General features: G+C 41.4%; 1 protein-coding gene across 18 annotated transcripts in view; it reads right to left on the reverse strand.

Annotated features, from left to right (window-relative positions):
* Positions 1 to 23,546, reverse strand: part of PPFIBP2 (PPFIA binding protein 2) — a 156,256-nt gene that overhangs the window by 107,853 nt on the left and 24,857 nt on the right. For 17 of the 18 annotated variants that reach the window (XR_008374180.1, XR_008374182.1, XR_008374181.1 and 14 more), the window contains exon 2: positions 17,292 to 17,390. Coding sequence is in view for 13 of the 18 variants with exons in the window: in XM_053561076.1 (XP_053417051.1) it covers positions 17,292 to 17,355 (64 nt within the window). In the remaining 5 variants the exon portion in view is untranslated. Of the gene's footprint in view, positions 1 to 6,132; positions 6,250 to 17,291; positions 17,391 to 23,546 lie in introns of those variants that run through there. The other variant, XM_053561080.1, reaches the window with a different exon arrangement.

The following is a 23,546-nucleotide window of genomic DNA, read 5'->3' on the forward strand; positions in this document are numbered from 1 at the left end:
ACAAAGGATTCTGTGCTTTTATTCAGCAGCAAAAAACTTTAGGAAATAAGCTTTAGATGGTGAAATTTCTAGGGCATCTGGATGTTTTTTAAGGCCACTAGGATAAAATATTTGCAATCAGAACTCTACTGGAAAATGTGAGCTGTAGGGCCACCACGTGTACCATACTATAAGCCTGACATCTAATTTCAGGTCCCTTCACTCTTCCAAGAGCCAGCTTCCTCCTTGCCAGGCAGTCTTGGGAATGAGAAATCCACACAGAAGCACAGAAGGAAACAATTACTTCTTGATTGCCAGTTTGCTTTCTGAAAATGCATGGTAGAGGGAATCATGGATCACAATCCACAAACAAGTCAGTGGCTCTTGGGAGCCAGGAAACTGCCCAATTAACCACACTCTGATATGTGCTCAGCACTTCTGGCTCCTAACAATCCAATTTAAGGTTGACTGGGAAGAGTCACAGGCAAACTGCCTGGAAGCACATGGCAGAAGCAGAGCAAGACCTCCTGTCTCCAAGAATTGCTGAGTACTCCCTCTCCCTCCTGGACACACTTGAACGTCAAACACTTCACCATCTAGTGTCATTTTACAAATGTAGGATTGGTAAGTCAGGCTGGGAACTTTTCATTAACTATATTTTACCATGTGGCTTTGGATAAGTCTCTTCCTTTTTCTGGGACACTCCCTGATTTAAAGGTTTGAGATTCTTCCCTGCTATTCAGAGAGAAGGAAAGAAAGAAAGAGAGGGGGAGAGAGAGAGAACATTTATATAAGCACATGTATATTTGTGCCAGTTTTTACAGGCGTGTGTGTGTATGCATATAAACCCTAAGTTTTACTTTTTGCAATTTATATTTCTTTTATTCATCAAAATCAATATTATTCCACTGGAAGTTATGCATTAAAAAAATAAATAGGCAATAAATGCTAACGAGGAAAGTAAAAAGATACCATCCCTACGGAAAAGTCCATATGGTGAGAAACCATGGCCACCTGTTAAGAGCTACCAAGGAACTGAGCCCTTCTATCAAGAGCACACGAGTGAACTGTCCTGGAAGCAGATCCTTGAGCCTCAACTAGGCCTTCAGATGGCCAGCCCCATCCGCTAACTCAGCTGTAATCTCATGAAAGACCTTGAGCCAGAATCACCTAGCTAAACCACTCGTGAATTCCAGGCCCACAGAAAATGAGAGATAATAAATGTTTGTTATTTTAACATGCTATATTTTCAGGTAATTTATTGCATAGTAAAATAAAAAAAAATTATCAAAATCAACAGCCAATAAATGATAGATGAGAGAAGGAGGAAGATAACAACATATGTATGTATCAATGATAATGACAATCAATGCAAATAAGAACTTTCTGGGAAACAATCAATGGGAACTTGGCTATGTATTACTAAAATATGTTGCTGGAATTGTAGAGGAAAAAATAAGGTCTTTATTTTACACTATACATAAAAATAAAATTTAGACACATAAGGATTACATGTAAAAAAATTAACCATAAAAACAAAAAAGTGAAGATAGATCAAAATTGGGTAAAAGAAGATTTTGAAGGCATGAGCTATTGAGCAAGACTTGAGAATAATAAATATGACCACAGGAAATTAACTTCTGAAACACTGAAAACAAAATAAAAATCAGAAGACAAATTATAGCCTAAAAAACCTACTTGTAACAATGGTAACAAAAGATGAGCATGTCTTTCATATAAAAAGAGACCTGATATATCAAGAAGAAAAATGTCCCAATCTACTTTCCACACACAAAATAGGCATAAAATTTTTACATGAGCAATTCTGGAACAATAACAACAAAGGAAAAATAAAAAACAAAAATATGGCAAGACAATGTTTTCTCACTAATAAATAGAACATTAAAAATAATATTCAGTTTTGTACCTATGAAATTACTGAAGATGAAAATGGAATGATACTCAACATTAGTAAGCTCATATGCTGTTTATTAATAAGGGTACCCTCATATGGGGTTTATAGATACAAAGACTGGCCCAGCCTTTCTAAAAAGTAATTTGGCAAGATACAGTGAAAATATCCTTACCTTTTGACTTAGCAATTCTAATAATAGATAATCTGAGATGGAGCCAAAATATATAAATATGATCTCAGCAGTGGTTTTATTTTTATTTATTTATTTGTTGAGACAGACTCTCACTCTGTCACTCTGGGTAGAGTGCTGTGGCATCATCATAGCTCACACAACCACAAATTTTTGGGTTCAAGCCATCCTCTTGCCTCAGCCTCCCAAGAAGCTGGGACTACAAGCATATACCACTCCAACTGGCTAGTTTTTCTATTTTTAGTAGAGACGAGGTCTTGGTCTCACTCTTGCTCAGGCTGGTCTTAAACCCCTGAGTTCAAGCAATTCACCCGTCTGGGTCTTCCTTCAGCAGTGTATTAATTGTGAAAAAGTAGAAGGGAAATGCCACCAAATAGGTGAATAACTTCTGCAGCATTCTAAGAATATGATTCATACACCTCTATAAACAACAATTGTCCAAAGATTCAATACCATGGAAAAATACTTGCCTTAGACTATTTGTTTAAAAAAAAAAAAACATATATATTGAGAACACAGAGGTCAGGCGTGGTGGCTCACACTTATAATCCTAGCATACTGAGAGGCTGAGACAAGAGGATCACTTGAGACCAGGAATTTGAAACCAATCAGGGTAATATAGAGAGATCTCAACTTGACAAAAATAGTTAAAATTAGCCAGGCATAGGGGTTTGTGGCTGCAGTCCCAGCTACTCAGGAGGCTGAGGCAGGAGAATCGCTTGAGCCTAGAATGTGAGGTGGCTAATGATCATGCCACTGTGCTTCAGTCTGGGAGATAGAGAGAGACTGACCCCCACCCCCCAAAAAAAGAAAAATACACAAATGTTGCAATAATTTTCATTACTTTTTTGTTTTGAGACAAAGTCTCATTTTTGCCATTTGTAGAGTGATGTGGCCTCATAGATCACAGAAACCTCCAACTCCTGAGCTCACGTGATCCTCTTACCTCACCTTCCCAAGTAGCTGGGGCTATAGGTGCCCACCACAACCCCTGGCTATTTTTAGGTTTTTTTTTTTTTTTTTTTTTTTAGAGACAGAGTCTCACTTTGTCACCCTCAGTAGAGTGTTGTGGCATCACGGCAACCTCCAACTCCTGGGCTCAAGGGATTCTCCTGCCTCAGCCGGGACTACAGGCTCCTGCCACAACACCTGGCCATTTTTTAGTTGCACTTTGGCCGGGGCCAGGTCCAAACCCACCACCCTCGGTACATGGGGCTGGCACCCCACTCACCAATGCACAGGTGCTGCCCAACCCCTGGCTATTTTTAGAGATGGGGTCTTGCCCTTATTCAGGCTGGTCTCGAACTCCTGAGCTCAAGCAATCCACGGGCCTTGACCTCCCAGGGTGCTAGAAGTCTAGGCATGAGCCACTGCACCCAGCCCAATTTTCATTACTTTTATAATCATTTTTCTTAAATTATAAATGTGATGAATGAAAGTGGGAGATTTAAGTTTGACATTAGTTTGTGTGCTCTAGGTTCTCTTGTGCTTTGAAAGTCCCCACAGGATGCTAGACTACATGGGAGAAGTCAGGCTCTTCTCTGCATAGGAACTAAGTGCTTGAATACAGACATGTTTACTCTTCATGCTGTTGATTAGCTTTCCTTCTCCCAATAATTGCATAAGTAAAACAGTTTGGGGAGAACCTGGTAGTAGTTTCACAGAACAAACATTTCAAGAAATCTCAGAGAAAGCCACTTGATAAAACCATGCACTGCTTAAAGAGGAACCTTCTGGCAACAGAACAAATTCAACTGCCCGGAGTCCCCTTTATACACAATGAACAAATAGAAAAGCTGAAAAAGATAATACTTTCTTTTTTTTTAATGTAGAGCCAACCTTGAAAGAAAATGAAAACCTTGGGTGCCAGAGACAAAGAGCAAACTCAAAGTGAAATAAGTTCAGTTCACTCTATGGTAGCCCAGGGGCAAAGATCCAAATATAGCAAAGAGCTGGGATTGGGGCTGGAGCTTGGGGTTTTAATGCCCCCCAGCAGAAGCTATAAACCGAGCGTGAGACCCCTGCAGAAATACTGCACTCTGAAATATTGTCTGGTTCATGATGATGGGGTCTGAGAAAATTCACCTAATGGAAAAAAAAAAAAAAAAAAGAAAATTCACCTAATGGCAGGAAAGCCTGCAGTGTGCTAGGGAGCCCTCTACATGTTTACAAAACCACATATATGTACATACACACTCTGTGAGAAATGAAACTACAAACCTTTGCATACCACAGCTAAAGTGCCAAATTTCTTCTCTGCACTCATTACTAAAATCCCAAACCAAAGTCAACACACACACACACACGCAAAATGAACAGTCCAGGATGGTGCAACACTAACGCCCAGCAACTAGCAAAGGCAAAATCTCCCTGAAGGGTCAATTCCATACTCCACACACATTTCCTGCAAATGATTAGCTCCTATAAACAAAATTACAAGGGAGAGAAATCAAAATAGAACAAACAGATGCAACAAATGAGAAAATGTGTGTCCAAATACCTGGGATTAACAGAAAAATGTAGAGACAATAAATTTCTCGAGGGACATTCTATTATTTTATTTTTGAACAACAAAGCACTCTTCAAGGAAGATAGGTTAGCACAAAGGTTTCCAACTTTGGATGCAAGTTGTAATCACCTGAGGAATTTTACAAACTACAGATGCTTGGTCCCACCTCTAGGCATTTCAATTTAATTGGTCTAAGGTGTGACCTTAGGTAATAAAAAGTTTCCCATTTGACTCTAAAATGAAGCCTAAATTAAAACCATTGCACTAAGATCACCTCAATCAATGCTAGCTTTTGAAGCTTACGAGGTCACCTATTTTAAGGAGTGAAACCAACATTTAATACAAGTTTAATTATTATTTTTGATGATAAGACCACATAAAAGGCAAGTACAGGATTTTATTGAAAGCCATTTAAGGGCGGCACCTGTGGCTCAGTCGGTGGGGCGCGGGCCCCATATACCGAGGGTGGCGGGTTCAAACCGGGCCCCCACCAAACTGCAACCAAAAAATAGCTGGGCGTTGTGGTGGGCGCCTGTAGTCCCAGCTACTCGGGAGGCTGAGGCAAGAGAATCGCTTAAGCCCAGGAGTTGGAGGTTGCTGTAAGCTGTGTGTGGCCACGGCACTCTACCGAGGGCCATAAAGTGAGACTCTGTCTCTACAAAAAAAAAAAGAAAGCCATTTAAAGTTCACTTTCAAAAGCACATTAGTATGTATGTGTTAGTCATTAGGATTATTAAAAAATATTTTGTTTTTCCACTTGAACTCATAGTAGGCATACAGTTCTGCCCCTTGAAGTTACTCTTAATCACATGACTTCCTCTGGCCAATAAATTTAAGAAATGACATGGGTCACTCTGAGAAAAAGTCTAAGAGCCAGTACACAATTCCCCGTATCTTTTCCACCTGTCCTGGTTTCTGGCAATAATGGAGACAGATACAGCCCATGTTCCAGGGTGAAGATGACAAGGACCAGACCTCTTGGCAGATCTGGGGGGAACGTGTGCAAGAAATAAACCTTTGTGTCTCAAACTACTGACATTTCAGGACTGTTTGTTACTTCACTATTTTCATTTATACAAAGTATATATGTTACATAATTCAGAAATATAGACACAGCCAGGTGTGGTAGCTCATACCTATAATCCTTGCACTCTGGGAGGCCAATGCAAATGGCTTGTTTGAGCTCATGAGTTCGAGAGCAGACTGAGCAAGAGCAAGACTAAAGCTGGGCCTGGTGGTTCACGCCTGTAATCCGAGCACTTGGGAAGCTAAAGTGGGTAGATTGCCTGAGCTCACAAGTTCGAGACCAACCTGAGCAACAGAGAGAACCCCTATCTCTAAAAAAAAAAAAAAAAAAAAAATAGTTGGGCGCTATGGAGGCTGAGGCAAGAGAATCACTTGAACCCAAGAGTTTGAGGTTGCTGTGAGCTAAAATGCCACAGCACTCTACCAAGGGTGACCAAGTAAGACTCTGTCTCAAAAAAAAAAAAAAAAAGCAAGACTAAAAATAAAATACTAAATGGGTGTGGTGGTGAATACCTGTAGTCTCAGCTACTGGGGAGGCTGAGGCAAGCAGATGACTTGAGCCCAAGAGTTTGAGGTTGCTGTGAGCTATGACACTATGGCTCTACCCAGGACAACAGAATAAGATTATGCCTAAAAAAAAAAAAAAAAAAATAGACATACAAGATAAACATTTGAAAAATGATCTCATCATGTAAATGGGACTCTTTGGCATGGGATAAAATATCTGATGACAATACCATATGTAGATTTTTTTTAATTTCACTTAAAACAACTTACAAGTGAGAATGATGTGCTCTAAAACGTCGCCACTTATAAAGTGGGGTTTACATAAGCAGTGTTAGTAATACCTGAGAACTTGTTAGAAAAACAGAACTCAAACCTAAAACTATGAATTTCCATTTTATCAATATCCCCAAATGCTCTACAACTGCTCTAGAATGCCCTGATTACTCAAAAAGTAGCTCGCATGATCAAAACAGAAATAAATGTAAAAGGCTTCAATAAAATTATTTCATAAAATGTGCCACTGAGATAAGAAATTCATAAATTATTATTTTACATAAGTGCATATACATATTCATGTAACAAAATCAATACATTATTAGCAAATATTTGTCTGTTGGAGAATATATGTATATTTGGGCATATATGTTTTCCATAATGAAAAGGGAAAGGAAAGAAATAGAAACTGTAATGAAAGAAAAATATGAAAACAGAATGGGAAGATTTGAAAAGAACCAAATATAAGCCAAAATAAAGAATACAGCCAATAAAGTTAAAACATTACATGGACAGATTAAACAGAAGACAAAAGGAATATAGACCTAAAGAATTATCTATTTGTAGGGAGATACAAACAGAAAATATGAAAGAGGAGTTAGGAGACCAGAAAGATACAATGACAAGGGCCAACACAATTCTTCAGGAATTCCAGAAAATACAGGGGACGTAGCCAAGACAATAGTGAAAGTGTAAATGGCTATGAATCTTCCATAACGGAAAACTTGAGTCCTCTTACAGATACACAGAGTCCCAAGGACACTCAAAACAAACCCACCCTAGAAACAACACAGTGAAACTGTAGAAAACCAAAGACAAAGAGGAAATTTAAAAGCAACCAGAAAGAAAATAGTTAGACTATTAATAGATTTCTCATCGGCGATAAGTCCCCAGAATAATACCTAGAAATAGCTCCCAATCTATAAGCCTATACAAGATAAAGTGTCACTCAAGATTAAGAACATTTAAGTACATTTTCCAGAAGATGATTAAATTGATTTATTACTGACGAACCTATTCCTTTCAAAGAAGAAACTACACCAAGCCCACCCTCCAAAGAAAAAGTGGGATAAAAGAACCAACTATGATTGGAGAAGTTAAAATTGTTGGTTATTGTCAACAACAACAAAAAAAATTAAGGGGAATATAAAATAATAGTAGAATACTAAACAAAAATAATGTGGAAGAATGGGCAGTGATGGGAAGTGCAAAATTTTAAGAGTCAATATTCTTAAAGAGGAAGACAGAAATATTCTTTAAAGACCCATTTACCTTTAGCTTTCATTTTAAGGATACATGTTAAAAAATATAAAGATGGGCATTAAAAGAATACAAATAGATATTTCTCTCTTTTTTTTTTTTTTTTTTGGTTTTTGGCCGGGGCTAGGTTTGAACCCGCCACCTCCGGCATATGGGACTGGTGCCCTACTCCTTGAGCCACAGGCGCCGCCCTACAAATAGATATTTCCTAACAGAGATTTAAAGAACTTGATAACACGACAGAAGCCAGCAAAGGCAAAAACAAATGTTAAAAAGAAAAAACAACACAAAATCTGAGAAATAAGTACCAGTAATTATAGTAATTATAAATGCATTAAACTCACTAGATTAAACTAAAAAATTTGAATGGAATAAAGAAATCCAGTTCTTTGATGCTACCAAAAGAGATTATAAAAAACATACAGTAAACTGTGACTCTAATACAAATATAAAGTCTTTGAAAATATAAAGCCCAGAATTCCATATATTGGAGTAAATGTTTTGATCAAACCACTAAAATCTGCCACAAAAAGAAACCACTGGATAAAATAACACTGAAAAATCATGCGACTAGTCTTCCAAGGAAACTGAATCACAGCTTAAAATTGTTTCCACAGACAAAACACCAAGTCAAATACTTTTACAAGTTCCTTCTACCAAACATTCAAGAAGTGAATAATTCTAATGTAACAAACTATTTTAGAAAATATAAAATGGCCAGCTGTAAAGCTAACAAAATTGAAAGCTTCAGTAAAATGCACATCTTTCTAGGAAAATATAATTTTCTCTAATACATAATTAAGAAGAAATTAAAACCTAACTGTCCACTACTATTAAAAAAATAAAATCCTCCAACAAGATAGACCAAGTCCACACAGTTTTGCAGGTCAGTTCCTACACCACTATACTAAGTATTTAAGGAACATATTATTCCAGTCTTCTCCAAACTCTTCCAGAGAACAGAAAGTGATGCATGCTTCCCTTCCACAAAGGAGCAGGAGGTGGGATTGACCAGCAAGGAAAAAACAGAATGATGGCGGTTGACCAGTGATGGCACAGTGGGCATTCTGACCTCTTTACACAAGGGCCAGCTCAGCCCCTCACGCACCTCTAAACCTCCATTCAGACTCCCTTCTGAACAAAGTCTTACCTGCTGTGGAAAACAGGAAAGTTTAGGTTCCTATCCGGTTATGAATGATGCTACACACTAATCCACCTCAGAGAAGCAGACAGAATCAAGTAAAACTTCAGGGTACCTGTAGTCCCAGCTACTCAGGAGGCTGAGGCAAATTGGATCTCTTGAGCCCAGGAGCTTGAGGTTTCCATGAGCTGTGATGATGCCACAGCACTCTACCCAGGGTAACAGAGTGAAACTCTGTATCAAAAAAATAAATAAATAACAAATAAAAACAAAAAATGAAAAAAAAAATGAAATTTCAGAGCATAGACTCATCAGCAGCCTTTTAACACCTCAGGCTTATGTCACACGCAGGCCATGGTGAAGAAGGTCAGCCTTGATCAGAATTTTCCCTGTCCCTACATGATCTTTGCTTTTTTCTTTTTACAAATCCAGCCACTAATCAGAGTTGGCAAAGACCCAACAGACATGGAAATCTCTCTCTCTCTCTTTTTTTTTTTTTTCTTTTTGAGACCAATTCTCATTCTGTTGCCCAGGCTAGAGTGCCCTGCCTTCAGCCTAGCTCACAGCAACCTCAAACTCCTGGGCTCAAGTGATCCTCCTGCCTCAGCCTCCCAAGCAGCTGGAACCCATCACAGTGCCCAGCTAATTATTTTTCTATTTTTAGGAAAGATGGGGTCTTGCTTAGGCTGGTCTTAAACTCCTGAGCTCAATAGTTTCAACTCAGCCTCCCAGAGGTATGAACCATCTATCTCACCCAGCCAACCTCTTTTTCAACTGTCATAAAACAGACTCCTTTTAACTATTCCTCTTCAATGAATACAGCTCGTAGATAACTGCATGAGTAATCTCCCACAGAGAGGGAGGAATAAATGGCCCTCTGTGTCCTGACCACATGGTTCTCTGGTTCTATGCCAGAAGTGGACTGACAGAATAGACACTGAATCTGTTCATAAATGACACTAATATGCAAAATTAGTAGCATTTATGAAGTTGCTCTAAGCCATCCAGAGAGATGTAATTAAGCAACATATAATTCAATTTCAACTGTCAAGAGTGTAATTCAATTAAGTTATTTTCAGGCAGAATCACAGAGACTGATCAAGAAGAAGACTAGATCAAAGGTTAACATCCTACTGGAAACTAAAACAATGGTCTTTTATATTAGAAACAAATCATTGACATAGGTCCTGGAGTCCCTTACAGTTACCTCTTTCCAGCTTTCTCATATAAAATTCTAGGGTCCTGGTAAAGTACAGTAGTACCTGCCACACACCCAGACAGATTTCAAGAATTCAACTTTACACGGAGTTTCATTTAATAGTCCTACTTACTTACGAGGCATTTCTTTTTGTGTTTACAAAAACCAATTTCTCTCACATCTCCCAAGATGCGGACCACCCTGAGATGCTGCTGTTACCTGTGCATCAGGATGTCTTCTCAGAGTACTCCCGGTCTGTTTACAGGAATGAGAACCATCTTCAGTTCATTATTTCATTGATGGTGGAGGGGGACACTTTTTTTGCATTAAAGTCTTAATTATATAAATATTGATATTACACACACAGAGTGCACTCTTTTCAGAAAGAGTTTTGGAAGATAAATAGTAACCTCTCTACTACAGAGCTGTGGTCCCCAACCCCCAGGCAGTGGACTGATACCAGTCCATGGTCTATTAGGAACCAGGCCACACAGAAGTAGGTGAGTGGGGGGGCAAGTAAATGAAGAAGCTTCATCTATATTTATAGCCACTCCCCATCACTTGCATCACAGCCTGAGCTCTCCCTCTGTCAGATGGGGGCAACATTAGATTCTCATAGGAGCGCCAACCCTACTGTAAACTGCACATGGGAGGGATCTAGGTTGCATCTCCTTATGAGAATCTAAGGCCTAATGATCTGAGGTGGAGCTGAGGCAGTTATGCTAGCCCTGAAAAGCAGCTTTAAATACAGATTATCATTAGCAGAGAGATCTGACTGCAGAGACCATAATAAATCAATTGCTTGCAGACACATACCAAAAACACTCCCCACACAGTGTTCATGGAAAAACTGTCTTCCATAAAACCAGTCCCTGGTGGCAGAAAGATTGGGGACCTCTGCTATAGAGTAATTAACAAAAGGAAATTCCTTGTTATGTAATGGTATGATTATTAGAAATCATTTTTGAAAGAACACATCCATTTTAGTAGGAATCTGTGTTTTGTTTTGTTTTTTGTGGTTTTTGGCCAGGGCTGGGTTTGAACCCACCACCTCCGGCAAATGGGACTGGTGCCCTACTCCTTCAGCCACAGGCGCCACCCCAGGAATCTATGTTGTTTTTGTATAATAGACAACGATTTGGGGAGGATAGAAAGCCCATAAAAATGTCTTCTATTGAAATAAAAGGTAATTATGTTTTCAAATAGTGAGATAATAATACAGTCTTTGGGCACTTGTTTGATTATTTTAACAGATGCAAAAGCAGTTGTGTCTTGTGGGTGGTGTTGGTACTATTTGACATCATTCAATCTCAAGTTAATCAGAGACTATAAAGCAGTGGTTCTCAAGCTTCCTAATGTTGAGCCCTTTAATACAGTTCCTGTGGGTTGCCACCCACAGGCTGAGAACCACTGCTATAGAGGAAGATTTAAATGTTCACACAAAAATGTTATATCTGCAGTATCTGTGGCATCCTGATATGGTGCTAGCTTTCAAACTTTCTTTTAGTTGTGTCACCTTCCAGTAAAGGAAATCTTGGTTCTACTGCTTACCAACACTATGACGTTGGGTGGTAAAAATAATAATATTAATACTAAAATCAATAAAACAAATAATGTACACCAATTGAACACTTACTGTCAGGCACTACTCTAAGTCCTTCCTTGCATTAGTTCAGTCCACTCAGTATTATGAGATAGGTAATATTATGGCCATTATTTTATCCATAAAGAAACTGAGGCTCAGGAGTATTAAGGAATTTGTGCAAAGATCCCACGGCCAGTAGTAAGTGGCTGAGCTGAGATTCAAACTGCTACAATCTAAATTACTCTATACTTCTCATTAATAACCACCAAAGTTCCTAACTAACCACTTTGGCCCAGTTTGACTCACATCTGAAATAAGGAAAAAGTGTCCTGAATAAAGACATTCAATAATTATCATTCCTTTCATCAAGAATAGCATAGAATACATGCCATCCAGACATTAATAACTTCAACATTGAATGATCTGTCAAATAGCTCCTGTCAAATGTCTTGTGAGCCAGTTACTGCTTAAGAGATAGTTCACAGGATATGCCAACTACTGAGTCTTCATAAGGAAAGAATTAGTGATTTCTTATTTGAAAAGAATCTCCCAGAGGCACAAATAGAAAAAATTGAAGTATAGTAATATAGAGGATACATACAGAAACTAATAACTGCCTCCTAACCAAAGAAATATAGATCCTATTCACCGAAAAATAGAATATACGAGACACATCTTTATTAAACACTTACCATGTACCACAGACCAGGCAAGGCACTGGAGGTACCGTATTTTTCCATGTATAATGCACACCCACGTTTTTGACTCAAACTTATGTGCATCTTTATTTTTTCCTCCAAAATTCGGCCCAAAAAGTATGCATTATACATGGCAAAATATGGTACATGGGCAGAATCTCTCTCATTCTAGTACAGAAGGCAGACAACAAGCAAAGAGATAAATATAAGCATAACAGGTTTGTTGGTGATTAGTGCTATAAAGAAGCATAAACAGAATACAAAGATGGAGTGACATGGGAATGCTACGCTAGACAACGTCAGAGAAGGCCTTCTGATACAGTGACATTTTAGCATATATCTGGATCCAGAGGCGAGCATACTGGGAGAAGGGATGGCAAACAAAAAGCCCTGAGTCAGCCAGCAGACCTGGGTGAAGTAAGATAAGCCAGATGCAGTGAAGGCCAAATCACATTATGATGTTGCTGGCCATCCTGATGACTTTTGTTGTTGTTGTTGTTATCGTTGTTTGAGACAAAGTCTCACCCTGTTATCCTGGGTAGAGTGCCGCGGCATCACAGCTCACAACAACCACAGTCTCTTGGGCTCAAGCAATCTGGCTCAAGCAATCTTCCTGACTCAGCCTTGCGAATAGCTGAGACTACAGGTGTCCACCACAAGGCCTGGCTTATCGTTATATTTTTAGTAGAGACAGGGTCTCGATCATGCTCAGGCTGGTCTCAAACTCCTGAGTTCAAGCAATCCACCCACCTTGGCCTCTCAGAGTGCTAGAATTAAAGGCATATGATTTTACCCTGAGATGAGAAGCCATTGAAAAGTTTTAGAAAGAGGAAAGATGTGATTTAATTGACATTGTAATTTATTTGGTTCTATGGAAAACCATCTATAAGGAGGCAAGAGCAGAAGCAGAGATCAATCAGACTACATGTCAATCTCATAGACCATGGGCAAGTCTAGCAATGAATGTACAAGCCTTATCCACATATGCATGATGAAAACCACAAAGCTCAAATGGGTAAAATAAGAGCATCAACAAATGAGAACTCCGCTGTATTTCTAAAAAAAAGACTCAACATGATAAATGTTTTTTGTCATTCCTCAACTTATCAAGAACATATTATAGTGCTTACTACATGCTGGGCATTGTTCTAAACACCTGACATGTGTTAAGACAGACTACTCTATAAGGTGGGTACCATTATTGTTCCCATTATAAATATAAGGAAATTAATACAGAGATCATACACATAAGTTGTGAGCTAGGATTTGAACCAAGTAGTCTGGCTATATGTATTGCTCCATACTGATCTGCAAAGAATATCTTGGAGCATCTTAGACTTTCTACAACACTCTCACCTTAGTCCCAGACAGTAGCCCAGGGAATCCTTGCAAGCCTTACAGGATGGAAGACTAAGGCAATGGAAGGAGGGAGCACTTTGGATTATAACCTGACATTTTGGGAGGTCAAAGGAGGAGGATTACTTGAGGCCAGGCATTTAAGACTAGCCTGAGTATGAGTGAGACACTTCTCTACAAAGAAATAGAACAGTAAGCCAGGCATGATGGCAGGTGCCTGAAGTCCCAGCTACTCCAGAGGCTGAGGCAGGAGGATCACTGAAAGGTTAGGAAAATATGTTTCCTGGGGTCCACGGTACCCACACTTAGGGCCCCTCCCTCCACACCCATCCCAGATTCTGAACTGCAGATTCTGGGCCAACACAAGGCCTTAAGGATCACCCACATAATCTTCTCTCAAGCAGAAGGAATTTTGTCAGAGCCTCCATCATTTTAGGAATGCCAATGGGGAGAAATTAAGAGGCAGGAAGATGCACTGACCCCCACACAAGGCTGCCTTCTTTACAAGGCATCTCATTCAGTCCTCAAAGAGTCAATATTGTGAAGGTATCATTGCTTCCCAACATGATCTATAGATGCAATGCCATCCAAATCAAAACTCCAGCAAGTTATTTTGTGAATATCAACAAATTGATTCTAAAATTTATATGGAAAGGCAAAAGACCCAAGCTAGACAAAATTCTACTGAAGAAGAACAAAGTTGGCAGACTGGCATACTACCCAACTTCAAGATTTACTATAAAATACAATAAACACAGTGTGGTGCTGGGGAAAGAATAGGAAAATTAGACCAATGGAAAAGAATAAAGATCTCAGAAATAGAAACACATAGGCCAGGTGCGTGGCTCACGCTTGTAATCCCGACACTTTGGGAGGTCAAACGAGGAGGAATACTTGAGGCCGGACATTTAAGACTAGCCCAAGTACCTGATCAAACTAAAAAGCTTCTGCACAGCCAAGAGCATAGTGAGTAAAGCAAGCAGACAGCCCTCAGAATGGGAGAAAATATTTGCAGGTTATACCTCTGATAAAGGTCTAATAACCAGAATCCACAGAGAACTCAAATTTATTACCAAGAAAAGAACACGTGACCCCATTTCAGGGTGGGCAAGGGACTTAAAGAGAAACTTCTCTACAGAAGACTGACGCAAAATCTACAAACATATGGAAAAAAAGCTCATCATCCTTAATCATCAGAGAAATGCAAATCAAAACTACTCTGAGATATCACCTAACCCCAGTAAGAGCAGCCCACATAACAAAATCCCAAAACCAGAAATGTTGGCGTGGATGTGGAGGAAAGGGCACACTTCTACACTGCTGGTGGGAATGCCCACTAATACGTTCCTTCTGGAAGGATGTTTGGAAAATACTTAGAGACCTAAAAATAGACCTGCCATTCGATCCTATAATTCCTATACTAGGTTTATACCCAGAAGACCAAAAGTCACAATATAACAAAGACATCTGTACCAGAATGTTTATTGCAGCCCAATTCATAATTGCTAAGTCATGGAAGAAGCCCAAGTGCCCATCGACCCACGAATGGACTAGCAAATTGTGGTACATGTATACCATGGAATACTATGCAGCCTTAAAGAAAGATGGAGACTTTACCTCTTTCATGTTTACATGGATGGAGCTGGAACATATTCTTCTTAGTAAAGTATCTCAGGAGGAAGAAAAAGTATCCAATGTACTCAGCCCTACTATGAAGCTAAATTATAGTTTCCACATAAAGACTATAACCCAACTATAGCACAAGACTATGGGGAAAGGGCCAAGGAAGGGGAAGGGAGGGGGGAGGTTTTGGTGGAGGTAGGGTAATGGGTGGGGCCCCATCTATGGTGCATCTTAGAATGGGTACAGGCGATTGCACTAATGTACACAGCTATGATTTAACAATAAAAATAAAATAAAATAAAAAAGAAATATAAAATGGAAAAAAAAAAAAAGACTAGCCCAAGTAAGAATGAGATGCTGTCTCTACAAAGAAATAGAACAGTTAGCCAGGCATGGTGGCAGGTGCCTGGAGTCCCAGCTACTCCAGAGGCTGAGGCAGGAGGATCACTTAAAAGCCCAGAAGTTTGGGGTTGCTGTGAGCTATGATGATGCCATGTATTCTAGCTTGGGTGACAGAGCAAGGTCCTGTCTCAAAAAGAAAGAAAAGAAAGAAGGAAGAAAAAGAAAAGAAAGAAGATAGTTAACTAAATACAGTCAACTGATCTTTGACAAAAGAGCAAAGGCAATGTAACAGAGAAAAGAGTATTTTCAGTCATCCCTCACAACCATCCAAGAGTTCTTGTGCCAGGGGTTTGATCACAGTCTTCTCCTGCCTCTTTGGCTGGGGGGTCCTGATGTGCTGACCACTTCAGCCATTCTGACAGTCTGACCCTGAGGCTCCTATCTCAATACACATGAGTCCATGGGAGCTTCTGGATCAGGCTCTTTAAAAGGATTGCTAGGAAAGCCACTCTTCTTGACTGTTCTCAGTAAGGCTTCAGAGACCCTTACTTGGAATAGGACATCCAAATCTATGAAGTATCTGAAAAGTAGGACATTAGTCATAGCCTCTCAAGGGTGTTCTGCTCACCAAGAAATTAAGAACCTGACAGATGATAGCTAGAACATGTTACAGAGCCACTGATAACCCAAAGACGCTAGAAGACATACACAACCTTTCCCACCCCGGGTTGAAACACCCAGAACCCTCTATGAATCAGTTGTATCTTTGCAACTAAAAGGAAAAGCAAATGCCTGAGAGGGGGCAATGTTAGGTGTCCTGCCATACTCACTGGGATCCAGGCACACTCAGCCCAATACCATCCTTCCCCATTCCCTTCAGCCACAGCTCAACTCACACAATAAGAAGAAAAATCCCAAAGAAGCAAACCCAGTCCACAAATAAGGCCACTAAACTGTATCAGGTCAGAACAGAAAGAAGCCTTGGGACATTTTGGAAAGAGTTTTAACAACAGGTTTGTTGTTTAAAAAAAAAAAATAGGCTTCCAGGCACTTCCATCCAAATAATCAGCCAGAGTAGCCCACTGGCAGTTTTTTCAAATTAACTACAGTTTTGCTGAATCTTTTCTAAAGAAAGTTCCCTGTTGGCTAATGCATATATTAAAATCAAACAGTAAAGATGGATTAAAAACAATATAGCATAAAGCAAATTCTAATCATTAGGTGAATCAATACAAAACTACCTCCCCTATCCGAAACACTCAGACCAGCTGGGGAAGTGAGGTAACAACTACATTAGATGGCAAAGTCTGCTAGATTTTGAGTTTCAGCTCACCAGTAATAAGCTATACTGTACTCTGAAAAATCTGCAATAGAATCAATCTCATTGTAGCCAAGATCCAAACTGACAAGAGGTATATACATGTGATATGGTACAGCCACACTGTCTCCACAGAGACAGAAAGTGTCACCCCAGATATCACGCATTTCCACAAGTTTATACTTTAAGAGAGCTGGCATGCACAATGTTATCTTCAAATAAATACAAAAGAGGCTTCTCTCTATGCCAAAATAATAACAATAAGGAAGAGGAGGAGAAGGATAAGTAGTAGTAACAGTAGTAAAATGAGAGCAAACAGTTTCTGCAACGTGGAGGAAGAGAGGTCAGTTGCTGGGGCTCCCAGGGCATACCTGCAATGATCCCATCCATTTGCTCCAGGGCAGCTTCCAGTGCATGGCTGGCATCAGAGGCCATGACTCCTCAGACTACTTAGTCTCTTCCTGCTCTTACTGAAAATTCAAATACAGAACACAGAAAAAGTTAGAGTTCCACATTAGGCACACAAGACTGCAAAACCCTTTAATTCTACCATCACACAAAGCACTTTCATAAGAATCCTTGGAGCCCACATGTAGTTGCTGCATCTGTGGCTACTCCCTCCTGGCATGAGTCCTCTTTTTCCATGAATCTATAGTACCTGATCCCATTCACTTCTGTAATGAAAAACTACCAGGGCTCTCCAGAGTCACCTGCTGCAGCAAGACACTGATTGTTATACCTCATCACAGCAGTCCTCAGCCAATGGGGACCCAACCAGGGCATACATGACACTACAGCAACAGGGACTTGGGTCAGTCACAGCACACGTTCTGTCAGGTCTGCATTTACCCCACACCTGCACCACTTTCCTTGGGAAGTGTGATCCAGGCTGAGAAAGTTCAACTGCCACTTCACTTCTCCAAATGGGCCAGTCTGGCCCACCTAGGAAGGTCTTCTCAGTCACAATGAAGTGAAGAGGGCACTGTCCCAGATGCCCTATAACTGCCCATCTTAGACCCACTCTACTCAGCACCATTCAAAGTGCAGAATCCCATCTTCTCAGGGCTGAAGATCTCCAAGGGTACATAGTCTAGCCACTCCCCTAAGGCTGAATTTCCCCTCTAAGGGTCCTAACTACAGCTAAAGGGGACTGCCAATACCCCTCCTCCCCCCCAACTCCTCCCCCTCCCCCAGTGCAATCCCCTGGGCAACTGCTTCCATCTCTGGATAACTCTGCCTCCTAGAAGGATCTTTGGGCTAAACTCCTGCAACCTCTTCTCATTTTTCTTGCTTTCTGCCCCTTCTCTGGGTAGCAGGGAGGGACTATAAGAGTCCTAAGAAGAGACTTAGGTCATGTCTATAAACTAGAGCGTGAGTGGTTTGTTTGCCTATTCAACAAAATCTCCACATGTGCCTAAAGGGCATAAGTGCTGAGGGGTAAGAGGGCATGACTCTCACACCCAAGCACAGCACAGGCCAGCAAATAGATGGTTCTGAGGGTCTGTTTTCCTCGTGAAGTGGGACCTTTGAAGAGAGGGAAGTGGGCACCACAAAGGAGTGGTTTTGGAGACCTGTGGATAAGGATTTCAGGACCACAAAGAACCATACTGGATGGTATTGGAAGCAGCAATTAAATCCACAGGCTCTAGAATCGGACAGCCTGAGTTCAGAACCAGCTCTGCTACATATTGTGTGATCTCTGAGCCTCAGTGTCCTCATCTGTAAAATGGGAATAACAGCATCTAACTCATACGAGTGATGTCACAATTAAAAGGTCATTAAAATTCCATAAAAAGTACCTAACGTGCTCCCTTGCACTAGTAAGTGTTCAATATATGTTACTATTTTTGCTTTCAGGTTTTGTTAAGTGAACCTCAGGACATTTGGGGGGGCGGGGTGAAGAGCGGCCCGGACAGCTTAGATGAGACTTTGAACAAAAATAGGGCCAGATGGAGGTGGCTCATACCTGTAATCTCAGTACTTTAGATGGTCTAGCCACTCCCCTAAGGCTGAACTTCCCCTCTAAGATAGAAGGATCTCTTGAGGCCAGCCTGACGACACTGCAAGACTCTATCTCTACAAAAAGTAATAATAATGATCAGCTGAGTGTATTGGCATGCATCTACAAATCACAGCTACTCTGAGGCTGAAACAAGAGGATCTTGAGCCTGGAAATTTGAGGCTATGAACTATGAACTATGAACAGTGAACTATGATCATGATACTATATTCCACCCTAGGCGACAGACTGAGACCTTGTTTTAGGGGAAAAAAAATTAGGGTAGGTTCAGGGAGGGAGAACCCAGATAAGATCATGAGGCTGGTTCATTTGCAGAAGAAAGAGGAAGACAAGCAACTACTGTGTGGAAGGGGAGAGGGTAGTGACCCACAGATGCAAAGACCAAATAAGCCCTCAGCCTGGGAACTCAGAACCACTGCACAGTTAGCTTTGACGAATGACATGGGGCACTCATGGATGAGGTCAGGGCATCTCACGGGCACCTCAAAGCCCTTGCAGGAAACAGAAAGGGCTGCAGCAGGAATAGAGCTGCTCTGAGGTATTACAGCAGCCCAGATGGCCACAGAGCAGACATGATGTGGAAATCTTGGGGTCTCAGGGAAAGCCAGCTTGGGTCAGAATGAAAGGAGAGGAAGCAGGATAAAGGAAGGCAGCAATACTCAGCAGATTCTCACTTGTTCAGTGTATGGGATAGTCAAAGTTTGAAATACTTCCTCCAAAAACTTTGCACTGCTCTTGGGGTAAAATTCCAAACTCCTTGCGTGGCCTTACGAAAGAAGCACTGCAGGATCAGGGAAACTTCACTGCTCTCTCTCCCTGTGGCTCCTCGTGCTTTAGCAGCCTTGGTCTCCTGTCTGCTCCCCAAACACGCCAAGACCTTTTCCCCCTTTGTCTGTTTATACCTGCCACCCTGCTATCTTGAGCTCACTTTCCAGCTCACTGCACAGCTGATTTATTCTCATCCTTCAGGCATCAGCTCCAAAGTATCTTAGAGAGGTCTTCCCTACACACCCCTAATCCAAAGCAGCCCCTTTGAAGCACGGCAATTCCATCCTATCTTGGTCCATGCATTTCTTTCCTCGCTAACTGGCTACCTTCTCCATGGAGGCAGGGGGACCCTGTGCCTGTTCACCCATGGGTTCCCAGTGCTTTGCAGAGTGCCTGGCACAAGGAAGTTTATGAACAAATGCTTGTGAATAAATAGACGGATCCACGCAGGCAGCATTGTGCTGGGTATTGGGGGTATTAATAAGGCAGAACCAGTCTCTGCCCCATGGGCCACATGGTCTGGTGGAGAAGCCAGATGTATGAACCAATAATTATGCCACAGTGTAGGGCAGGCGTCCTCAAAACTGCGGCCCGCGGGCCACATGAGGCGGTGTGAACTGTATTTGTTCCTGTTTTGTTTTTTACTTCAAAATAAGATATGTGCAGTGTGCATAGGAATTGGTTCATAGTTTTGTTTTGTTTTTTAAACTTACAGTCCGGCCCTCCAACTGTCTGAGGGACAGTGAATTGGCCCCTGTTTAAAAAGTTTGAGGACGCCTGGTGTAGGGTGTGCTGATAGAAGCAGGTGTGCGATTTCCTTGGGTCCTAAAGGATGAGTAGGAGCTTCTTGGAAGGTGAGGCAGAGAGCTCTATTTCAGGCAGAGGGGATGCCGCAGGAAAGCAGGGAAGGGCAGGATGTAGTTGGCTAAAGACAAAATGGTTGGTGACACCATACAGGAACATCCAGCTGCTCAAGATGAGTCAAACCTTCCACAGAATTCACATAAGCAGGACAAAAGCAATTAATGAGTAGCTTTAGAATCACACCCACCATTCCAGGGGCCTGGATACAGTATATTATAAAGTGGCCTCAAAGATTTGATATTGTCAGCAGACTATGTCCACTGGTGAGCTGTGAGTGGCTTCACTGAGGGCCCTAGGACCTGGGTGAAAATGGGGAGGGTGCCAAGCCCAGAGTACACAGGCTATGACCCCCTGCTACAGAACAACCATGAAAGAAGACCCATGGGCTACCTGCCCAGTGATGAGTTTGTACTTGGCAAACAGGGGGCTGGGTGGACCCGTGGGAGCTGGCCTGAAATGAAACATGAGTCAAAGGTGTGTATCCTGTTCACAACGCACAACTTGCATCAGAGGCCAGGACTCCTCTCTGCCTGCTTAGTCTCCTCCTCTCTCACTGAAAATTCAAATACAGAACAAAGGAAAAATTTCAGAGAGTTCCACCTTATACATGCAAGACCACAACACCCTTTAATTCCATCATACCATGCACTTCCATAAGAATCCTGTAGCTGATGTGGAGGTTCTGATAACTCAGAAATAGCCAAATGGCACAGGCATGGGGAGAAGTATAGGGAGGGAGAGGGTATGTGGTTCTCTGATGCCCTCCGGGCACCACCCTCCCTGTGTTTCCATGCATTCACCAACCAGGAAATTCTCCAGAGCACTTCATTTATGGTTCTTACGGAGGCCCCATTACTTAGGCACGATTAAGTCATTGGTTATTCAATCAGTAGTGACTGAACTCAACCTTCAGGCCCCCTCCCTTCCTCAGAGGTGAGGCAGCAGGTTGCGAGTGGGGCTCAAAGTCTTAACCCTCTGATAGCATGGTTGGTTCCTCTGGTAACCAGAACAGCTTCCAGGAGTCACCTCATTAGCGTAAACTGTTAAAGTTGACAGCAGCTTATTATAAATAAAGAAAGTAGCTCCTCTTACCCCATCCAAGGATTTTAAGAGTTCTGTGCTAGAAACTGGGAAGGAGACCAAATATATATTTCTTTCTTTTTTTTTTTTTTTTTGGCCAGGGCCAGGTTCGAACCCACCACCTCCAGTATATGGGGCCAGCGCCCTACTCCTTGAGCCACGGGAGCTGCCCCCAAATATATATTTCTTATTATAGTAGTTCCCCCTTATCCTTGGGGGGTACATTCCAAGACCCCCAGAGGATGCCTAAACTACAGAGCCCTGTATATACAGTGCTATGTTTTCTCCCATACCTATGGGAGACATACCTACCTGATGACGAAGCTTAATTTATAAATTAGGCATAGTAAGATGTTAATAATAACTAAGGACACAATAGAACAATTACAAAATTATGCTATAATAAAAGCACGTGAATGTGATCTATCTTTCAAAATATCTTATATTCTGTACCTCGGATAAGTAAAACTGAGAAAAGCAAAACCGTAGATAAGGGAGACTACTGTATATCACAATATTGCAGGTCTCAGAGGCCAATGTGCCACCTGACAATGTGCAGCGTATTCGGTGTCCTCCATGTCTGTTCCTGCTACAGGGACACAGGATCTCCCTTGGGAGCCCAGGTTCATCAGGGATACAGGGCTAAAGTGCAAAAACCAGAAGCAACGTGCCAGGAGGCCTCCTGGAGAAAAGGTGAACAAGCCAGAGAGCATCAGGAAGAAGCAAAAATCCAAAAAGGCTAGCAAAAAGGGCCAGAATCTAGGTCATAATCCAAAGGACGAGTGAAAATCAGGGTGACATATCAGTAGATGGTGGGAAGTGGAATTTAAATCACTTTCCCTACCAGCTAGGGAGAAGCTGTTGAAGCCACCCAACTACCTGACCCAGCGTGGACAACCAGAATAAACACTATGCCATGAAGACCCTAATAGGAGGCACCCAACCTTCCCAAGGAAGGAAGGAACAAGCATGCTCACTGAAGTGACAGTGGTTATAATGGACAAAACAGTTTTCCTTCGCTCTGACACTTAACACAGCTCTGCATTTGACCCTGCAGCAGGCAGGTTTCTGATACCAAGAAATTACTCATCTCTGGCCACAAAGATAAGGCAGGATGTGTTGTTTAAGAAAAACAAATAGGTGGTCCTTTCATTATTCATCCTTCCCTTCACTCATAGGCCTCTGCAAATGCTGCCATCTTCCCAATTGTGACAGTATCTGAGCCTGGGGCTGCTGCTAATATAAGACTTTACCCATATCTTTGCTATTAGTCAGGGAGAAAATGACTCCCTTAGCTGTGGAAAACAGCCATGTTTTTGATGACAATATACGATGACAGCCACATGAATTGTACTACACAAAGGCCAGTTTGGCATCTCAAAGTTGATTAGAAGCTAGCACTTTGGGAGGCCAAGGTGGGAAGATCACTTGAGGTCAGGAGTTCTAAACCAGCAAAAGCAAGAGTGAGACCTCATCTCTACAAAAAAATAGAAAAAATTTGCTGGGTGTGGTGGTGGGCACCTCAGGGAGGCTGAGGCAGGAAGATCACTTGAGCCCATAAGTTTGAGGTTACAGTGAGCTATAACTCATAGTGAGCTATAACAGTACCCAACCTGGTGACACAGTCAGACCCTTGTTCTAGTGAGCAAGATCTGTACATGTTATAAAAATTAGAAAGTGAGCCATAATTGGCCATCTATCATCTGGTAGGTTCTGAGGCAAACAGTGATTTAGATACTGTATTATCTTCTTTCATGTTCAGCAAAAAATAAAATCATAAGTAGGAGCTCGGCACCTGTAGCTCAGTGGCTAGGGCACCAGCCACATTCACCAGAAGTGGCAGGTTCGAGCCTGGCCCCAGCCAGCTAAACAACAATGACAACTGCAACAAAAA

The sequence above is a fragment of the Nycticebus coucang genome, chromosome 14, assembly GCF_027406575.1.
Source record: "Nycticebus coucang isolate mNycCou1 chromosome 14, mNycCou1.pri, whole genome shotgun sequence".
Classification (NCBI taxonomy): Eukaryota; Metazoa; Chordata; class Mammalia; order Primates; family Lorisidae; genus Nycticebus; species Nycticebus coucang.